The sequence below is a fragment of the Populus alba genome, chromosome 12 (genome assembly GCF_005239225.2).
Source record: "Populus alba chromosome 12, ASM523922v2, whole genome shotgun sequence".
Classification (NCBI taxonomy): Eukaryota; Viridiplantae; Streptophyta; class Magnoliopsida; order Malpighiales; family Salicaceae; genus Populus; species Populus alba.
This window is the reverse complement of record NC_133295.1, coordinates 11874642-11895168: the sequence shown is the minus strand read 5'-3', so window position 1 is coordinate 11895168 and position 20527 is coordinate 11874642. Positions and strand designations below refer to the sequence as shown.

Sequence of the window (20527 nt, the reverse complement as noted above, 5' to 3'; positions counted from 1 at the left end):
AATGAATCTCCTCATCGCTCATTTAATTCACATGCTCTCACATCTTCATCTTCCCCTCTAGAATGCTTTGTTTTCAATAATCTTATGCCAATCTCATCTCCACTACATGTTCCTTGTAGCCCATCCTCATCAGCCCTTTGTCCAGCCACCCTTCATCCCATCATTCCCCAAACCCTGCCCCCAACCGTACTCACCTAGTGGTGACCAGATCCATGAATAATATCTATAAACCCAAACAGGTTCACACTATAACAAAACACCCCTTTATTAACACTGCAGAACCAACTTATATGGGACAGGCTCTCCGTGAGCCACATTGGAGGATAGCGATGTATAAGGAACTCACAGCTCTCATGAGACATTGTACATGGGAACTGTTATCGCCACCTCTTGATTGCAAACTCGTGGGGTGCAAATAGGTCTTTCGAGTCAAACAAAACTCTAATGGTTCTATAGCTCGGTTTAGAGTGCGCTTAGTTGCAAAAGGATATGATTAACGACTAGCATGGACTACAGTGAAACATTCATCCCTATTGTAAAACCTACCACCATCAAAATAGTTCTCACCGTGGCTGTCATGAAAGGCTGGTCATTACAGCAACTGGATGTATATAATGATTTTCTACATGGGAACCTGCATGAAACCGTTTACATGACACAGCCACTAGGGTTCCAAGATGCCACTGCTCCACATCATGTCTGCAGGTTAAACAAGGCAATTTATGGACTTAAATAAGCTCTTCGTGCCTAGTACTCTACTCTGAAACTGACCATTATGCATTTGAGGTTTTGAAATTCAAAAGCCGATCCTTCATTATTCATTTATCACAGTGAAGCTGTTTTATGTTATATGTTGGTCTACATGGATGATTTTGTCATCACTGACAATACTTCATCATTTCTAACTCATGTGATTCATCAGCTTGGCTTTCAATTCTCCTTAAAGGATATGAGCACCTTTCATTACTTTCTAGGGTTGGATGTCATACCAACAGCAACTGGGCTGTTCTTATCTCAATACAAATACATACGGGACCTTCTCTCCAAAACCAACATGCAGGGTGCTAAGGATGTCTCTTCTTCTATGTCCACTTTGGTACAAATAAAAGCTCAATGATGGAATAGCTCACTGCAATAACACTAAATTTAGAAGTATTATCGGTGGTTTACAATATATGTCTCTTACTCGTCCTGACATTTGCTTCGCTGTTAATAAGTTGTCACAATTTATGCATTAACCCACAGTCACTCATTGGGTAGCTACAAAACGTCTGCTTCATTATTTAAAGAAAAATATTTTCCTTGGCATTCATATTAATCGTCATTCATCATTTGTTGTTACCACCTTTGTTGATGCTGATTGGGCTAGAAATTATGATGATCACACTTCCACTTCGGCTTCCATTACCTTTATTGGGTCCAACCCCATCTCTTGGAGCTCAAAAAAAAAAACAACGCGTCGTTGCCTGATCGTCAACTAAAGCTGGGTATCGTTCTCTCACCACTGCTACGTCTGCAACTGTATGGCTGTTGTTCCTGTTCAAAGAAATTTATCTACCAATTTATGCTCCACCATGACTGTTATGTGATAACCTGGGAGCCACGCACCTTAGTTTTAATCCAATTCAGCATTCACGGATGAAGCATATTTAGATTGACCTCCACTTTGTATGCGATATGGTTCAGAAGATGATTCTTAATGTCCATCATGTCAATATTCACGATCATCTGGCAGATCTGCTAACCAAGCCTTTATCCCGACAACGTCTGCATTATCGACTACTCAAGATTGGCTTAGTTAATGGCTCATCCATCTTGTGGGATCGTATAAAGGAAATCACCATAGATCAAGCACATGATCCTTTACCTCCTACACAAAATCATGCAACCGCCATACAAGCCTAGTATCAAGCCTGTAATAGCAAACAATCCTTAGTGTAAATGCTAGGCGTAATCTTAGCTTTATTTCTAAATTCAAACTTGCAATCTTTTGTATATATATGTTAACAATTGTATTATTCAAAGTGTGGAAAAACATTATTCTAAAGATTATCAACAACACTACAAATCTCTAAAGTATTCTATCTTCATCATAGTTTTAATATATTTAAATTTGAATGTGAGTTATTACAATTTTTTTTTATAAATATACCATGACAAAACACGGGCCCTATGATAATAAAATAAACTAATTGATCGTAGAGACCTTGCTACTCTCCTACGTACACTCAAAGTCAAAGCTATCGTAGGCCACACTTTAGGGGAAAACTGCATTGCTATTTTTCCCAAGACATAAAAAGTAAACTTTTATCCGCCAACAATTATTATTATTGTTGTTGTTATTGTTAATATTTTTTTAAAAAATATTACTATATCAACTTTGTTCAAACAAGTTTTATATTATTATTAATGTAATAAATATTATTATTTGTATTCTAAATATTATTACTTTTATTGTAATTGAATGTTAAAAAAAGCATATTATTATTTGTATGAATATTCAAAATAGAAGAAAATTGCAAAAAAATAATAATAACAATTATCATCATTATTATTGTTTAAAATTTTTTTAAAAAAATATTACTGCAGTCCCCACACGCCTGGTTTGACGTACATCCCCTAGGGTTGTGGGCACCTGGTGCTTGGGCTTCCAGGTCTGGGAGTGCCACCTGACACTAAGGCTATCTGAGACCTTAGCATGCAGATACCTGGCACGGGGTCTGCCAAGCCTTAGGTGCTAGGGAAGACCCATGCGCTTGGTTGTGGTCACTGGTGAGCGAGTCTGCAGACCCACGACGAACCAACACCCAATTAAACCCTTGTACCACCAAGATCCAACATCTTTGGATCCTTTTATACCCAGAACAAAACATCACCTTTTTTATTTTTTTTAGGAGTTCTTTTAAAAGAATTAATTATTTGACCATCAACGAAGGGCGGGTTAGGTAGCTAGTATAGTACGACAACATGTATAACACTTCATTTATGTGAAGTGCCTTGTTTAACAGATATAGAGAATTCGTAATCTCTTAGCGGGATCAAGATGAGCATTTCATCTACTTTTTTTAAAATTTTTTAAAAAAATCTCAAATTAATATTTTTTAGTTTTTTTTCAAAAAATAATTAATATAAAAAATAAAAATATTATTTTAATATATTTTTAAATAAAAAATTTAAAGAAAGAAAGGACATCTCAATACTTCATAGGTGCACAGAAAAAGAAATCCCTTACCACTTTTGAGTACCTTTGCGAGAGAGATTTTATCAGCGGAATAGCAAGCGGCATTAATGGATCGCTGATCTGTATCATAAGGTTATGTGTAAACTTCCCGATTGATACAGGTAGAGAGAGTCGAGATATATAGCTTTATCTTTCTATGTTGATAGATAGCTGGGCATGTCAACCCGGTAATTCTTCTCACAGAGAAGCTTTCTGTCTACGAAGTAAGCACGGCGGAAGGAAGCCAAAGGCGAAGACCAGAGATAAAAGACACCGCCTCAGATATACACAAATTAAGAGAGCCTTCGCAGGACGGCCTCATTCATGTCAACAGAATCAGAGAAGCTTTTAGAGATTGTGACACCACCCCAGTAAGAGATCAACGAAAAGCATCTTCGACTAAAAAAAAGTTGAAAACAGCAGCTGTCAGCCTTTTACAACCCCGGCGTCTTCTTTCTCGATGGTGATCGGTCATGGTATCCATAGCCTTCCCTTTTTTCTGGTAGGCACCTATTGGATCAGCATCTTCTGGATCAGTGGTTTTTCCGGCGCCTCCCGTCCAACAGTTCTTCGAGCTATTTTTGTTGGGGGTAGAGTCTGACAAGGTGTAGCGACCAGGTACCAACATTGAAGAAAGACAGTCTAGGGTACAAGACAACCAACAAAGATCCCCTTTGGCGACCCAAAGCGTGAACACTGTCCTCACTCTCACGCTGATCACCGCCATTCCTTTCTTGCAAGAACTGCATCATGTTATGTTCCGCTACCATATGGGGAACACTGTCCGATAAATCCTGTCCATCGGAAAAAAGATTAATTCCCACGCAAAGAACCTTTATCTTCCACAACCTGAAATGGAGACCTCTGGGCTAGGGTTAAGCATATTCTTCTTTATTAATAGCCAGCAAGTTGCTATTGTTTAACAGTACTATTCGCTTCTTTATGTCCTGATTTTGTTATCTTCTTATTTTTCAATGAACTTTAAAATTTATCTTTTTAAAAAATAATCTTTTATCACACTCAGAAATAATTATAAATCCAAAAAAAAAAAAAATAGTTAGGATATTGTATTCCCTCCAAAATGGGGAATGTGCATGATGCCCTTTTAGAACGAAGGAGAAGGGAATGTGATTAATGAGTTTATTCTTTATTTTAATTGACATAAGATACCCTTACCTTCTTCAATAACAACACACCTATTCTTAAATTTGAACCCTAATTAATAAAGCTTTCTTTTTAATAAAATGAAACTTTGCTTGAAGTGTTATTTAATTTGTTGGTAGGTTTATCATTTTACATTAAAGTTTTAGTTTATAAAATTAAATTTATTGTCTATTCTAATTCAACATATTGGTATAAAATATAATTAATATACTTTATGTGTGTTTATATATATATCGACAAATTACATGTTTGAAGTCTTAAAGATAAATTATTTAAATCCCTCGTGAAATTCTACAAAATATAATAAAGATATATTAACAAACAGTTGCTCAATAATCATATTACTTTATAGTCACATTCTACAAAATATATAAAATTGGCACATGCCAAACACGTCCTATGAACTTTTTTTATTATATAATTTAATATATTTAAGCATTTTCATAAATTAAAAAACATAAAAATAATAATTTGATTACGTATTTAATATTAATTTTAATTCAACTAAAAAAAAAGTTAGTAATGCAATATATCCTTCATATTATCTCGTGAATTTGTTTGAAGTAGCTTGAAAAACATAGTGGGATTAAAAAATCTTACACCACCATAAAATCAATTTATGCTGTCTGTATTTCTGCTACTTCTTTCAATCTTTTTGTTATCCCTTTTGATAACTATGGTGAGGGAGACTGCTGTAAATTTTATTAGTAACCATGTCCTTATTGCTTCTACTGGTTTTCTTTTATACTTATAAAAAAATAAATTAATTTAGGCTATTATAGAGGGGGAAAAAATCCCTATAAATACAATCAATGTATAAAGAAAAAGGCTTATTTTTAGTAGAAAGAAACGGGCTTTAAAAGGATTAAATATAATGTTTTTAGTTTTTACCAAAATTTAAAAAAAAAATCATTTCTTGTATTTTGTAAAAAAAAAAAAAATTAAAAAAAAAATCTTACGTTTTCCCGTTATAGCGAAGATAAGGTAAGACTTGAGAGAATCACATTCTCTCGCAATTCTCTCCCATTTCCAATTTTTAGGGCACCCTTTTTCCCTCCTCTCTCTCCTCGTCGATCGGTCCATTTTTCCCGGGAAATCCCGACTTCGCGAGAATTTTCCCGGGAAACTAATTAATAAATAAATAAATAGTAAGAATCTGATTTCATCTATCGTGATTCTTCCCTGAATTGTCAAATTTTGATATTGAATTTTGTTATTATCGGTGGTGAAGATGGCCAGCCAAGGAAGTTCGACGAGGAAAAGCATGTCGTCTTCGTCGTTTCATGGAAGGAAAAAAGCTAACGAGGGAGGAGGAGGTCCTGATGCTTCTAGGAAATCTCTCACTGCTTCGCGCTCTATGTATGTTTCCTCTGCGTTTTTTTTTATTATTTATTTTTGAATTGCGAATTTTGATTCCTTCTTTGTTTGTTTCTGCGTTAAATCTGAAATTTACTTTCATTTCTATTTATTGATTTAATAATTAGAGGACGCAGAGGATTTAAGGAAAAAAATTAATAAGTCTGGGGCATTTTAAATTTGATTTTTAGTGTTTTATTGTTACATATAATTTAGTTTTTTTTTTTTTTTTTGGTAGAGATTATAAATTGTGAGATAGGAAAAGAAGAGCTTTGAATTGTATAGTGTCTGTTGCTTGCAATTGTGAGCTATGGAAATGATTCAATCAATATTAGTCTGGTTCATGAGGAAAAAAATGTGTTCGATGGTGGAGAGGTGTGTCCTAAGAGGATGAATTTGGATTCTAGGTTGGCTCTTGATGTCGTTTATGTTAATGGATCTATTCATTTTTTAGGAAATAAAAGGATAACAAATTTTTGGATTAATGAAAGTGAATAGTTTGATAAAGTTATGGAATGCGATCATCAGGAGTTCTTCTAATGATTTCGGAAAACTTAAAGGGGATGGGTGTGTTGAAGAGGCATATACCTATAATTCAACTCCTCTCTGCACTTCTTTTTTATCCCCTTATTATTCACGCCTCTCCCTACTACAGTAATGGGATGTTTGGGCTTAGTAAATCACGAAACGCAAGGCATGGCCTTGGCCTCATGTTTAGGTAATCAATCTTTTGTGCTACTTTAACATTGAATTCATGGTAGGAGAAATATTAGTGATCTCTGATTATGTAGATAGATAGGCAGGTATCCAGTTCACATGACAAATATAGATCACTGGAAGGTCTAGCAGCAATGGTTACTACATCACCACTAATGTAATCTTCTATTTGCAACTACATCTTAAACAGGGGACTAACTGGAGAGCGCACGGTAAAACGGCTGCGCTTGTCAAAGGCCTTGACAGTTCCTGAGAGCACAAGCATTTATGAGGCTTGCTGTCGGATGGCTGCTCGTAGAGTTGATGCCTTATTGCTCACCGACTCTAATGCGTTACTTTGTGGAATCCTTACAGATAAGGTGTGACTAAAATTTTATGTTTCTGGGTAAAAAAAAAACGCTAGTGGAAAGAAGTTTTTTTTTCCTTTACCCTAATGTGGACCTTTATTTATGTCTTATTTCCTCTTTTTTGTAGGATTTAGCTTCAAGAGTAATTGCTCCTGAGGTCAATCTTGAGGAGACACCTGTTTCTAAAGTTATGACCAGGAACCCTGTTTTTGTTCTCTCTGACACTCTTGCTGTGGAAGCTCTCCAGAAGATGGTTCAAGGTTTGTAATAAAATGAGATGCATGTCAACTTTGCAAGCCTGTTACATCATGCCATATGGATATGGTTCTGATACTAGTTTTAACAGGAAAATTCAGACATTTGCCTGTTGTCGAGAATGGAGAGGTTATTGCCTTACTGGACATAGCGAAGTGTTTATATGACGCTATTGCTCGTATGGAAAGGGCTGCAGAAAAAGGAAAAGCCATTGCTGCAGCTGTCGAAGGTGTTGAAAAAAATTGGGGGACATCCATATCTGGTAAGTGAAAGTGTTCCTTTGAATAACATTTGGATTACTTGTCTTTCTGGCTACTTTGTTACAACATAACATAGAGTAGAATTTGTTCCTTACTTTCTTTGCACTTTTGTTTTATTTTTTAATTTTTGGCTCACATGCAGTACCCAATACATTCATTGAGACACTTCGAGAGCGAATGTTTAGGCCTGCTTTGTCTACTATAATACCGGAGAATTCAAAGTAGGTAATACTTTGTCTCCTTGAGTGTTTATCTTGGATACTCTACCACTATTTGTTTAGAGGATTTGTGGACAAAATAGACAGCCAGTTCTTTAATTTGATATGTTTTTGCATCTTTCAGGGTTGTAACTGTATCACCATCAGAAACTGTTTTGGTGGTGACAAAGAAGATGCTTGAATCTCGATCAGGCTGTGCAGTAGTGACTGTTGATGAAAAACCCCGAGGAATTTTTACGTGAGTTTAATTTTAAATTGCATCTAGCAAGCAAGTGAATAGAGTTAAAAACTACATTCGGCATCTGTGTTTGCATCAAAATCTTATAGCAGGAAGTTTTTGTTTTGTTGTTATTATTAATATACATCATTTTATTTTATTTTTAATTCTGTCAGTTCTAAAGATATCTTGATGCGAGTAATAGCACAAAATCTTCCTCCAGATTCAACTCTTGTAGAGAAGGTATTTCTCTTTCAGATAGCATAGTTGGCTTTCCGAGGGAATTTGTCATAAGAAAATTGTGTATGTCCTGTATCCTTCAAGTTGCAACGGTATAGAATCTGCTAACACTAAGGAGAATGTGATTATGTACCTTCTAAAAAGAGCCATAATCCAATTATAGTTCTATGTTAGTGGATGTTTTTAGTGAGACTTTGGGAGTGAGATACCTGTTTAGCATATTTTGAGTGAAGCAATGGCTCTGAAAATGTAAACTTCGGCCCTTACATAGAACTACAGAATAATATGCCTCTCAGATAAATGGAAGAAATTGGTTGAGTTTGTCATCTTGCTTTGGGTTTTTCTACAGGTCATGACTCCCAACCCAGAATGTGCAACAATTGATACACCAATTGTTGATGCGCTGCACACCATGCATGATGGGAAATTCTTGCACCTTCCTGTGGTAGATAGAGGTACCATTCTCTTAGATGAAGAGTGAAATGCTTTTTGGCCAGTCATTTTGGTTTCTGATGACCTTGGATCGTTGGATGCAGATGGGAACATAGTTGCTGTCATTGATGTGATTCATATCACTCATGCTGCAGTCACCACAGTAAGCCAAGCCCGTGTCCTTCTTGGACTACGTAGTGCTTTACAATGTTCTCTTTGCAAGTTTCATTGACTTAATGAATTATTATTCCTTAGGATAACATCTACAGCATGTTCTCAAATCTGAAAAGCAAGTTTTCTTCAAAATTCCTCAGTTATCTGTTTCCAGCTTGTACTCAATATCATACTCTTGAAAATTTGTTGAATTCTTCCTATATGTATCAAAAGAATAACAAATAGAAGGGAAGTTCTGCTACTTGAAGATACTTTGTATATGTATCCATTACATATAATATCCTAAACTTCTAAGAATTGATGCGTCAACATATGTGCATATGGATCCATGCTCATGTTTCCTTCCTATGCCACAAATAAATTTTGTAAAGAGTTAAGACATCCAGAAAATTTAAAGTAATTAATTGTAGTGGATGATTTTAATATCAATAATAGGAATGGAAGTTTGGAGTTGGAGAAGGATGGTCTTTGCCTTTTATGCCATCACACACTATTGTGTTAGAATTCAAGTACATGGCTTATGCGTGTGTTTTGTTTAGAAGTGTAATTGGGAATTAGGTCTTTTTCAAAAAGTGAAGGCAGGGAAGGTAGATGAGTGTCATGCTTAAATTATTAAGATGGCATGCATGTGGTAATTTATTTTCCGTCTCTCCTCATAATGTTTAAATTTATATTATTGGTCTTGGGAAAAACATAAGATGCTATGATTATTGCAGAGAAGAATAAAAGCATTTATACCATCCCTTCATTAATCAGGTTGGGAATGCTACTGGAGCAAATAATGAGACTGCAAGCACTATGATGCAGAAGTTTTGGGATTCTGCCATGGCTATGAGTCCTAATGATGACGAGGATGAGACGCGGAGGTTAGATGTTTTGGTGTTAATATTAAGCTAGATTTTGATTTCTTCTATCGGGTTTACTTACACGTAGTTGGTGAAATGGCAGTGAAGGTTCCTTGAAAATGGCTTCTGAAGGGACAGAGACGGCGAGATCTCTGCTCTATCCATCATCAGGGTTGCCAAACAACTTTTCATTTAAAATTGAAGACAAAAAAGGTCGAATGCACAGATTTACTTGTGGTAAGATATTTGTTTTGCTTTCTATACAAGGCTTTTAAGATGGTCATGAATTTGCTTTTCCTCGCTGCATCTACCATAGCTTATGGAATGTACACTTCATTGCAAGTTACTGCCAGGTGACTTGCTTTTAGAAAGCATACATATATATTTGTGATTCCCATAAATTTAGATTTTTGGCTTTGGATATGTGAATGGCTGAATGCTGTGAAATCCTGGTTTCATTTAATGAAAACAAGGTTCACATATAATTGGTAGCTGACCTTCTTTATTGATTTCTTTTGATGTAGAGACCCGAAGTCTGACCGATCTAATAACTTCAATCCTTCAGAGGCTAGGGGATGATATTAACCGCAACAACTTACCTCAAATTCTGGTATATTTTATAGACTTTGTACTGTGTGATCAGTTGCCTGAATAATTTATTTTCTTTCTGTTACTTTCATACTAATTCATGGTTGCGTTCTGAAGTATGAAGATGAAGACCATGACAAAGTTGTTCTGGCATCAGATGGTGACCTCACTACGGCTGTAGAGCATGCAAGATCAGCTGGTTTGAAGGTATTGTCAGCTGTCTGCTTGCCATTAATGTTTTTCTTTAGAAAAGGGGGATAATTAAGTTAAGGGACAAACTTACCTGGCGAATGGGTTACTGGTGGCAATGGCATTAATATTTGTAAACTATTTGAGAATAGTTCTTTGTGGATCATCCTCTAGACATGAAAGACTTCTTTTTGAAGTTCTTTTATTTTCCTCTATTTCCTATCAAAATTTTATATGGACATGGTTGCACAAAGAAAATAAGAAAAGAATGGGTAACCTGAATAATTCTAGAAAAACCAAAATCAGGAAGTCCTGGCAATAGAATATTATATTATTGTGAATATGCTTATATGAGAAGATATAGAATAATGAGTACCTTGGATGAAAAGAATGGATTTTTGGACCAGTGGATGTGCACACTCTTCTTCCCAACTAGACTGCCGTCAATATGAATAGAGCTCCCCCCCCCCCTCTTATCCTATGGAGGTTAAGTTTCCTTTTGTTTTGGGTTCCACTTTCTTAGCTAGTTCATGAAGACTGAGGGCTCTTTTCCTGTCATTCCTTTTTGCCTTATTCGTGACTTAATATGTCTAAAAAGGATTAAAAAAAAGGTCAGCTACGATTAATATTGTTTGATGTTTTCATTATATTTTAGTTATATATATTTTCTTCAAACTTGTATTGTTTTTTAAAGGGAAAAGGGTGGATTCATGTGATGTCCTGGTCATGCTTAATTTATTTTCCAGTAAGGCCTAAACTTTGATCTCTCGTTTTTTGGATCTTTTCTAGAAATAACAGTGAATGCTCGCATGAAAGGTGTTTTTCTATTTTTGAATCATGTTTTGCTGCTGCAAGCATTCTTTTCTAAATGGCTCTCGAAGCTCAGCAGTCTTGATTAATTACATCGATCAACTTTGCAGGGTTTGAGATTGCACTTAGATTATACAGGCACACGCCGAAGGAGAGGTTCTAGTTCAGAAAGTCTTGATTATGCTCAAGCAGATGCATGGGCTTCTGCATACAGTGCTGTTGCTGCAGGTGCTGCTCTTGTTGCTGGGTTAGGCGTGTTAGCATACTTAAGGAGATCTGGTTACTGATACTCTTAAAGTTTATACAATCTTAACATCTCCTTGCAGAAATTTTTTGCAAGGGAGTTTTCCAACGATTGATGTTCTTATAGAAAGACATATACAAGAAAAATTCATTCTTGGTTCTGGTTATTCTGTAATTCGCATTTATAACTGCCACTTCTGTGCATTTTGTCATTGGAATTTGGAGGTGTGCTCCTTCACGAATTTGGAGATTTTTGTGTACAGAAATTACAGCCACCGTTCAATTTGACTGAGGTTGCTTATAAAATTTAAATATAGACAAGGCAAGAAAAGAGCAGCTTTTTCTTGTTTTTCAAAATTCCCAAATCACTTTAAATTCAAATGACAGACTGGTTTTCTTACCCCGGATTTGATTTTTTTTCAAGCTTCTTCAAGGCAAGGCCACGGCTATTTTTTATGGCCAATGCAAGTGGGGTAGGATGGTGGAATTCAACAAAAGATTTAGCTATCTGATGCATGATATAATGAGAAACATTCAATCCTATAATTGCACTCCTGTAATTGCATAAAAATAATGTATTATTATGTACATGTGTCACATAGCGTAGAGCGAGCAACTAGACAGATTATTTTTCGTTCAATTTTTTTTTTTTTTAATGTTTTAACCTATCAATATAGTCTATAAACATATCTGCTAAACCTTGCACGTCAATGCATGCGCATGATTATTCCTAGAACAATATAAATTGGCCAGCCAACATCGAGGGTCGCAATCCCACAAGATAGTAACTTTGAGCAGCAAAACTACTTGGTTCGTGCAGTTGGATCGGAAGAATCTCCCGTCCTAATTCTGACTGCATTGTCTTATCACACCATCCTTGATGAACGAGTTGAATCACCATAGCCTTCTTCCCTGCAGGTGCAAGAGTGTGTAGTGACCTCGACAAAGCACTACATTTAATGGCCTCTGTCTCTATATACAGCTCGAGGTGCTTGATTTGAATGCCTTCTTAATTCAGGCCACCAATATGCGATGAGGGAATCACTGCGCCTTAGTTTCCGGCGAAGAAGCTCGATCAATTCATAGTTGGAACCCCAGCGTGATGTAAGCAGCAGAGACACAGGATCACATACCCAAAATATGCCATTTACAATAGCTTTCGATTCAAGTGGGGTACGAAAGTTATGAGAGTTTTTATTAATGGTATCAAGCTTCAAGTGCTTGACATTAGACAAAGCTGGAGAAGAGATATTCTTCAATATTCAGAGAAGGCCAAGTTATGATATAAACTGCAGATGGGATTCTGAATAATGTCCTTTTCGTCAACATAAACTCCTTTCAGCGAAAGAAGACGTAGAGAGGCCAAGTTATGACTTCAGGATCAATAGTCAGTCAGCTATATCCACTTAACTTAAACACAGTTAATGAATCTACACAGAAGTGTGATCGAACAAAAAATCAAGATCATCATCGTCATTTTTATAATTAAATCTGCCTTTTTTGTTCTAAGTGGAGATTTAACTCAGAAACTCCATTCTCGGTAGCCAGTGTCAACAGATCATCACCCGAGACGAAAGTTCTTCATCATCAAAATCCAAGGTCATAGATAGACCGAACCTCCATTCTAATGCAAAATCCAACAATGGACGCCAGTGCTGCTGCTAAGCTATGCTGGTCTTCATGCTGTCGATTTTGAGTTGATAGCTTGTCTTTTAGACTAGAGCAATATGTTTTTGGTGTCAGGATTTTTGTTTTGTTATTCCTTTCCCAACTCTTTTGGATTGGAGACATGTCATTGTGCATTGCACTGCAGTAATCTTCTATTTCAAGTTTTATCCTGTTGACTTTCTCCTAATAAAATGTCAGTGCTGATTGCTCTTAGAGAAGAAAAAAGCTGGCATTTGGATTTTCTTACTGGAACTCAAGAAATCCAATTTGTGCAGGTTATTCTCCCAACTAACGAAGAGGTCTCGACAGGATTGCTACGTATAAAATTGCCAACTATTCGATAATCATAGCTGGTGATGATATCACTATTCTCATGGCTACTAAAGAACTGTACAAGAGATTTTCACCTTTTATAGCTCCTCGAAGGCCATAAATAAAACAGATTATTCATGTCGATATATTTGTAGGATAGATTGGATTTAAATACATAACCCGCCTGTGAAACAATCAGTTACCCATAAAACAATAACCGTTTCTTCAAAACTCACATTTTGGCTCCACTTCCTTGAAAACTCTCACAATCTCTCTCTCAAGAAAGCATCCAAGAAACACTCTCAAAGAAATCAACAGTGGCTGACAAAGATCAAAATCCTAATGATCTTGGTAAAATCCACTCTCCAACTCCACAGCTGAATCTTCACAAAGCAATCAGGAAAAGTAACCAGGATGCTATAGAGACATCACCAAGTGAGTTAATGGGGTATTCTACTCAACGTGAAGGAACCAATCTTGAAGGAAGCTCAAAGATTGGTTCTGCTAAGGAATCATCAATGGCTGACAAAGATCAAACTACAAATGATCCAACTCAATCTCGTGAAAGATCCAGTCTTGATGCTGAAAGCACCAAGAATGCTAGTCAGAATGATGAGTTAAACAAAGAAGAAGATAGTGAGGTTAAAGGATTGCCTGAGCATGAGTTAGAGACTGTTCATAGTGGAGATGTAGAAGGTGATACAGAAGAATCAAAGATAGATGTTTCTCAGGAACGAAGGTTTCTTGGAAAAATCCACTTTCCAACTCCACAGCTGAATCTTTCTAATGCGATCAGGAAAAGTAATCAAGACGTTCTAAAGACAAGGAGTGGGTTAATGGCGCGTTCTGGTCAACATGATAGAACTAACCCCGAAGCAATTAGCCCAAAGACTGATTCTACTCAGGAATCCAGTGAGCTTTCTGTTGGGATTAAAAGCTTGGCACTTACTGCTCAACATCAAACAACCAAATTTCAGATTAAAAAAAGGGTTGATTTTTCCCAGATACATGCTGATCGTAATGGATCTGAGGGAGGAGAAGATAGCGGGAATGAAATGTTGGCTGAGTTAGAGACGGATGAAGAAGAGGCGCTGACATTGTCTGGTTATAGTGGAGATAATGAAGAAGAAACAGATAACGAGTCAAAGGAAGATGATTCCGAGGAAGAGTTTCTAGGTACTGAAAATATAGAAGAATCCGATCCAAAGTTTGAAGAACTGTTACAAACTTTGGAGAGTGACACGGAAACCACAGAACAAGAACAACAAACAGGGAATGAAGAAGGTTTTGTTGTAAAGAAGACGACTCTCCTTGAAAAGATAGCATGTAGTTCCTCCAATGATCTTGAGCAAGAAGAAGGTTCTGATGGTGCTGCAGATATTTTGACTAATATAGAAGGATTGGAAGAAGAAATGCGAAAAATTGCCCTCGAAAGTGGAAGTAAAGATGACAGTTACCAACTCAAGAAGGAAGTAGGTGATGTGAAGCTGATGACTAAAGATGAGAAAGATCAACATCGACCACAAAAGAGTCTCATGGAATGGTTAAGGGGGTATATTGAATTAGATGAAGATTGGGAGACTGTCAAAGAAATCAAGGCTGAAGTAGTTAAACTGGCAACTGAGCTTTTTCATCTGCTCGTTAATCTCATGTTTTCGTTGCCAGAGATTGACATAGTGGACACAATGTTTCAAGGGTTCTTTAATTCGCTGAAATATCAATGTAAAGATGAGAACTCCAAGGTAATTCACAGGATCTTGGTTCTACAGGAATTTTATGATGAAGAAGTGAAAAGGTTGAAAAGGTTAAAGCAGGTGGACATTCCTGAAGAATACTCAGATACTGATCAGGATGATGAATTTAGAGGCATCGAACTGAGAGAAAACTTAATTGAAGGCAGCCACGTTGATCAACTCATTCTCCAATTTTTTGATCCAATTCTGTGTTTGGAAAGTACTCTATTGCGTGAAGGCGAACCTGATAAAAGGGTGTTAGTGAAGGATTTACTGTTTGCACTAAAAAATGATCTCGATAGATGTGAGAAAGAGTTAAAAACGATAGCATCAAGGATTGATGAATTGAAGGCAGAGTATAAATGTATTTTGGGACCAGAGGATCACAACGTCTATGAAAAGATGAAGTTAAAGATAAATGAATTGTGGAGCCAAGGGTTCGAATCAGAGGAAGACGAAGTTTCAAGTTGAATTTTCAGGCTCAGGGTAATAGCTAGGATGTTTTGCTAAGTCGTAAATAAATAAAAGATAACTGAAACTGCTTAGAACTTTTTAGTTTAATTTCTGCTGTTATTTCTCTGATGCTGATCGTACTGCAGATAATTCTTCATGTGCTTAGATTTTCAATACATTTCAGTACTGGTAGCTGGTTTCTTGGATATTAACATCAAACTGTTGATATTCCTTCATTAATTTTATCTATGCTAATTCCTCTTTTTGGCAATTTCAATGCTTAAAGTCCAGAAAATAGATTGAACTTGGCTAAGTTAAACCCTAGCTAGGTTGGAAATGATAGCCAAGCAGAAAAACTCTTCCTTGCTTAATGCTCTCGTTCATCTAGTTAAACAGGATCAGTCATGTCTTGTTTGTCATATAAGATGTTGATATATAAATCATAAACATAGGAGGATTAGGTAACAGATTCGTGATGATTGAAAAGGATTAATCCATAATTGAGGAAATTCCAGATACAATTACAAAAACAAGCAAAGATGTCATGAACTTACCACTCATAGATGTCCATGTCTTTGTCTAGGCTCAACGTAAATATTGCCAGAATAATTAAAATAAATCTACATTATCTTGTCCTTCATGGATAAAATGAATCACCAATTGAAAATGAATCTAATCTTTTGCCCTCGAGCAAGATTTGGTAGTGATTCTAACAAAGTACCACATGTAAAAGCCTTTGCCTCTCCATTTCGTTGCAAGTGCTCGATTTGAATGTCTTTCAAGTCGTGCCGCCAGCATTTGATATGGGAAGATGTGCAACAATGTTGTTTTTCTCCTCCCTGCATTAGTTTTTCGCAAAGAATCTGGATAAATACATTTTCAGAACTCCAGCCTGATATGAGCAGTATAGTCTCTGGATGGCAAACCCAAAGTAAGCCATCAACAATATCTCTGTAATCTTTCAGGTTGGCAAGACTCCCACTAGCTACAGTAGATGGACAGATTTTAAGCTTCAAGTGCTTGATATCAGGCAAAGCTGGAATGGAGATGTTATTTAATGATCCAGGGATAAATCTGATGCCTACATAGTTTATGCGCAATGTGAGACGTCTGATTTGGTTGAAATTTCCAAGATATTCCCTAAGTTGGAGGAAATCAGAAGAATAGAGAGCGCCTTTGTGAACGTGAATGGTAGCTTTCTGTAGACTTGATTGGTCGAGTGAAAACGCAGATGGAAATCCATAGATAAAATGTTTGAATGAATGTAAGCTTGGACTGGTGATGGTGACTTTAGTTAGAGCTGAGGACCATAGTTGTAACTTCTCGAGCTGTGGATTCGAAATTTTGATCCTACTAACAGAAGTAGCATAACAATTCAAGGCCAAGACTTTAAGGGCAGGAAATTGTGCAATAAGATCCTGAAATACTTGTCCAATTACTTCTGTTATGTTATAAAACTTAAACTTTAGTACCTCCAGATTCCTGCAACCAGTCATGTCGATGTGGAAGAAACTTTTAACCAAACCAGTTGTGTAGCAAAAGGTTCGAAGACTTGGTACATGAATCTGAATTCTTTCAAGAACACTGTCGCCTTCATTCACCTCAACCTCCTTGAGTTTTACACATCCTGAAATACGAATGCTTTTGACACCATAACAATAAACTAAAGCAAGTTTTTCAATCAGAGGGCAACCGCAGATGAGATTCTGAAGAATGGCCTCATCAACACGAACATTCATCAGAGAAAGAACACGTAGAGAGGGCCAGTTTATGGCATCACGAGGGAGGGAGAGCTTATAATTTCCGTTTAACCTAAGGACGGTTATTTCTTCGGCAGAGAGGAGGGCTTGGGGCAAACAATAATGAGATATATTTTGGAAGTTGAGATCAAACTCGTAAACACCACACTTAGTAGCCAGTTCCAACAAGTGATCAGCACGAGAAGTGAGTTGAGGATCATAAGAATCCAGGTCCATAGATAGTCTGAACTTGTGTGATCTTGTGTTGTGGTGGTGCTGTGCAAGCAAAGAATCTTGCACAAAGTCAATGAATTTATTTTTCCAATCTTGGATTTCATAACGCTTTCTGAGAAGGAGCACGTCTTCTGAAAAATCAGAAACCGGGAACGATGTCGAGATTCGGTGCCATGTTTTGGACAAGACACTGAGACGAACCACAGCTCTAATTGAGAGGTAGGAGAGGATGTGGTGCAGAACGTGATCAGGCAGTCGAGAGATCCTATCAGAGGCATCAACTCTGATTCCCATGTCCATATCGGTGGCATCATCTCTTCCACATCGTTTCCTTTGGTAGACATACTGAATTCTTCCTTTAGACTCTTCCATCTAGTTACACAGGAGATCACTAATTAACTTTTACTCACATATTGATTGATTGATCATAAGCTTGAAACCGTAAGAATTGATGATGATGATGATGATAGAATACCTTGTTTTTGAGCGGCTGTGATGATGAAAACGATGATAGAAACGGCAAAGCCTACTTTCTTTAGGCCCCGTTTTGAGGTTCGCAGCCACACCCAAATGTGTTTGGTTTTATGTTTTCTGAACCCATCAAAATGGTTGCAATCCAAGCAAAACAGAACAGTGATAGTAGCAGCGGACGGCCATGCTCCACTGTTGCAGCAACAGTGCGAGTCACTTCAGTTTTCGTTTTTTTTTTTTTTTTTGAAAAACTATGATCTTTCTCTTAAAATAACTGGTAATTTATTGGTGATTATCGCGAAAAAGGCATGATGTTTTGTTACTGATGTTTTTTTCAAAAGCTAGGGTTCCGGTATCGAGACAGGAGTTGACAGAGACTAGGAAACCTGCAGGTAAAAATACTATTTTCATACTTCTTGTGACTTACAAATTCTTTTTTTATAATAAATAATATTTTAAATATTTATTTGTTCACTAATTAATAAAGACTAAATTTCTTTTTTCTACTATAAATATAAGAACATAGCCTTCATATTTGCCCGGTTGATTCATAAAAATAATTTTTTAACTTTTGATTTCTTTAGAATTTAATCAATTTTAAAAACTTTAGTTACTTTTAACAAGATAGCCATGCTAGAATTAGTTTTATCTTTTACTTGGCTCAAACTATAAATTAATAATATATTTAGTGCCAAGAAAACTTCAAATTTAAGTGAAAATAAAAAAAATATTATTTAGTTGAGATTATTAATTTATTGTATATTCATTATTCAGAAAGTTTTATTTTATTTATTAGAAAAGAATAAATTTATACATGCATGTATATATACACCAATTAATGAATATTTAAGTATAATCAACCCAATAATCATGCATGAAATACACTATAGTAATATAGTAATAGAAACTTAGTGAATATTTGGGAGTGTATTAAAGATTAATTTTAGAAATTTTAGAAATATATTAAATAATATTTTTTATTTTTTACAATTTATTTTTAATATTAAAAAAATAATTTAAATCAAGAAAAAAATTAAATTCTAATGAAAAACAAGTTACAACCAACCACAAATATATTCCAAACTAGGATTCCTTAACTATTATTGTATTAAGTACAGCAATGAAATTAAAAATATATAAAAGTTGATTGAAAGCAACAGTAAGTTCAGAAAATTATTATAGAAGAAGGTACAATATAATGTCGGCACTCTAAAAGCCCACATCTTTGCTTATATGAACAAGGCCCCCATCCATATTAGCCCAATTAAGAAATTGAGAAATCAAGAAGCAAGCACACATGGTGGCCCATTTTGATACTCTTTGTGGGTTCATACCAAACAAATTTTCAAATAATAAATTTCTAAACAATTTTATTTTATAATTTTTATTAGGATCAATAACTTTCAATTCAATTCAGTTTTTTATCAAAAAAAAAAATAATTAAACTAAATTTTTTAAAAAAACCAAAACCAGTTCAAGCCGCTGTTTTGGTTAAGTTTTTTAGGACAAAAACCAGTCAAAACCATTTTGACTAGGTTTTTTTATTTAGGTTTGGTTCAGTTTTTTTGGTTTCAGGCTTTAAAAATCAAAACCGGTCAGTTTTTTTAAAATTTTAATTGATTTTTTTCACGGTTCAATTTTTTTCAATTATTTTTTTTTATTTGGGTTCGGTTCGGTTTTTTTTGATTTCAAGGCTTTAAAAACTAAACCGGTCAGTTTTTAAAAAAATTTTAATTGATTTTTTTTCACGGTTTGATTTTTTCAATTATTTTTTTTTTAGTTTTCTTGATTTAACCTGTTTTTTTATTTTTTTTACTTACCCCTAATTTTCACTATGAATATAATATTAAACAACCCAACATATATATATATATAAACTAAGAACCACGTGATGTCGTGGAGGTTAGAAACTTAGAATCCACAGAAGTAACTGGGTCGAAGCCAGTTGGATCTCTCCTCTCAATGCCTGAATTGATGTTGTCGGCGTGTGGGGGCAACATGGCCGGACCCAATCCCTCTGCAGTAGATGGTGCTGCTTTTGACATTTTATGGCGGAATTTCTTGACTTTTGGGTCCTCTGTTCGTTTTTGACCTCCCAGTAAGACTTGCCTCCCCATAGCTTGGTGTTTAAGCTGGGAAAAAAGCACACCCCAAATCTTCCCTCTCATTGTCCTATCTACTTCTTGGCTCAATTTTTAATAATAAAAACAATAACAGTTATCTTGAGACAGATTAAATTCTACTTGGAATTTAATTTTTAACATTAAAAAGTATTCGGAGCATGATTTTTTATTTTATTACTGCTTCAAACAAGCCATGAAGCTTAGAAGTTTTTTGAAAAGACATTTTTATGGAGGTGGTGGGTGGACAGACCCCCCTGATTAGGGGAACAAAAATCTGTAAGAAAATGCTTTATTTATTACCCCAGGGGATGGGATGGGACCATCGCATCAAACCTTAAATTATGGATTTCAAGTACATTTGTTTATTATTGTATATTTTAATGAATATCAGGCTGCTGAAACCGCGTCTGAAGTATATTTAAGAATTTCTTTTTTATGTTTTAACATTCATGAAATTCTTTGGTGAATTTTATGCACATCAAGTTGAAAGTTTTTCTGTATTTATATTGGAATTCGAAT

General features: G+C 35.7%; 2 protein-coding genes across 2 annotated transcripts; one reads left to right on the top strand and one right to left on the bottom strand.

Moving 5' to 3' along the window:
* Positions 1-5315: 5315 nt before the first annotated feature.
* On the top strand, positions 5316-11561 carry LOC118044665 (CBS domain-containing protein CBSCBSPB5). The gene is made up of 15 exons (XM_035053074.2): positions 5316-5532; positions 5616-5743; positions 6648-6816; positions 6932-7064; positions 7151-7321; positions 7462-7540; positions 7662-7775; positions 7931-7997; positions 8344-8449; positions 8531-8589; positions 9357-9466; positions 9549-9682; positions 9970-10055; positions 10151-10240; positions 11143-11561. Exons 2-15 carry the CDS (start codon positions 5616-5618, stop codon positions 11317-11319), a joined length of 1623 nt encoding a protein of 540 aa, XP_034908965.1. The 5' UTR covers positions 5316-5532; the 3' UTR covers positions 11320-11561.
* Positions 11562-15917: 4356 nt separating this feature from the next.
* Positions 15918-17911, bottom strand: LOC118044693 (FBD-associated F-box protein At4g10400). Its single transcript, XM_035053123.1, has 2 exons — positions 17890-17911; positions 15918-17786 (listed from the first exon to the last, which is right to left on the bottom strand). Exon 2 carries the CDS (start codon positions 17784-17786, stop codon positions 16095-16097), a length of 1692 nt encoding a protein of 563 aa, XP_034909014.1. The 5' UTR covers positions 17890-17911; the 3' UTR covers positions 15918-16094.
* Positions 17912-20527: the final 2616 nt, after the last annotated feature.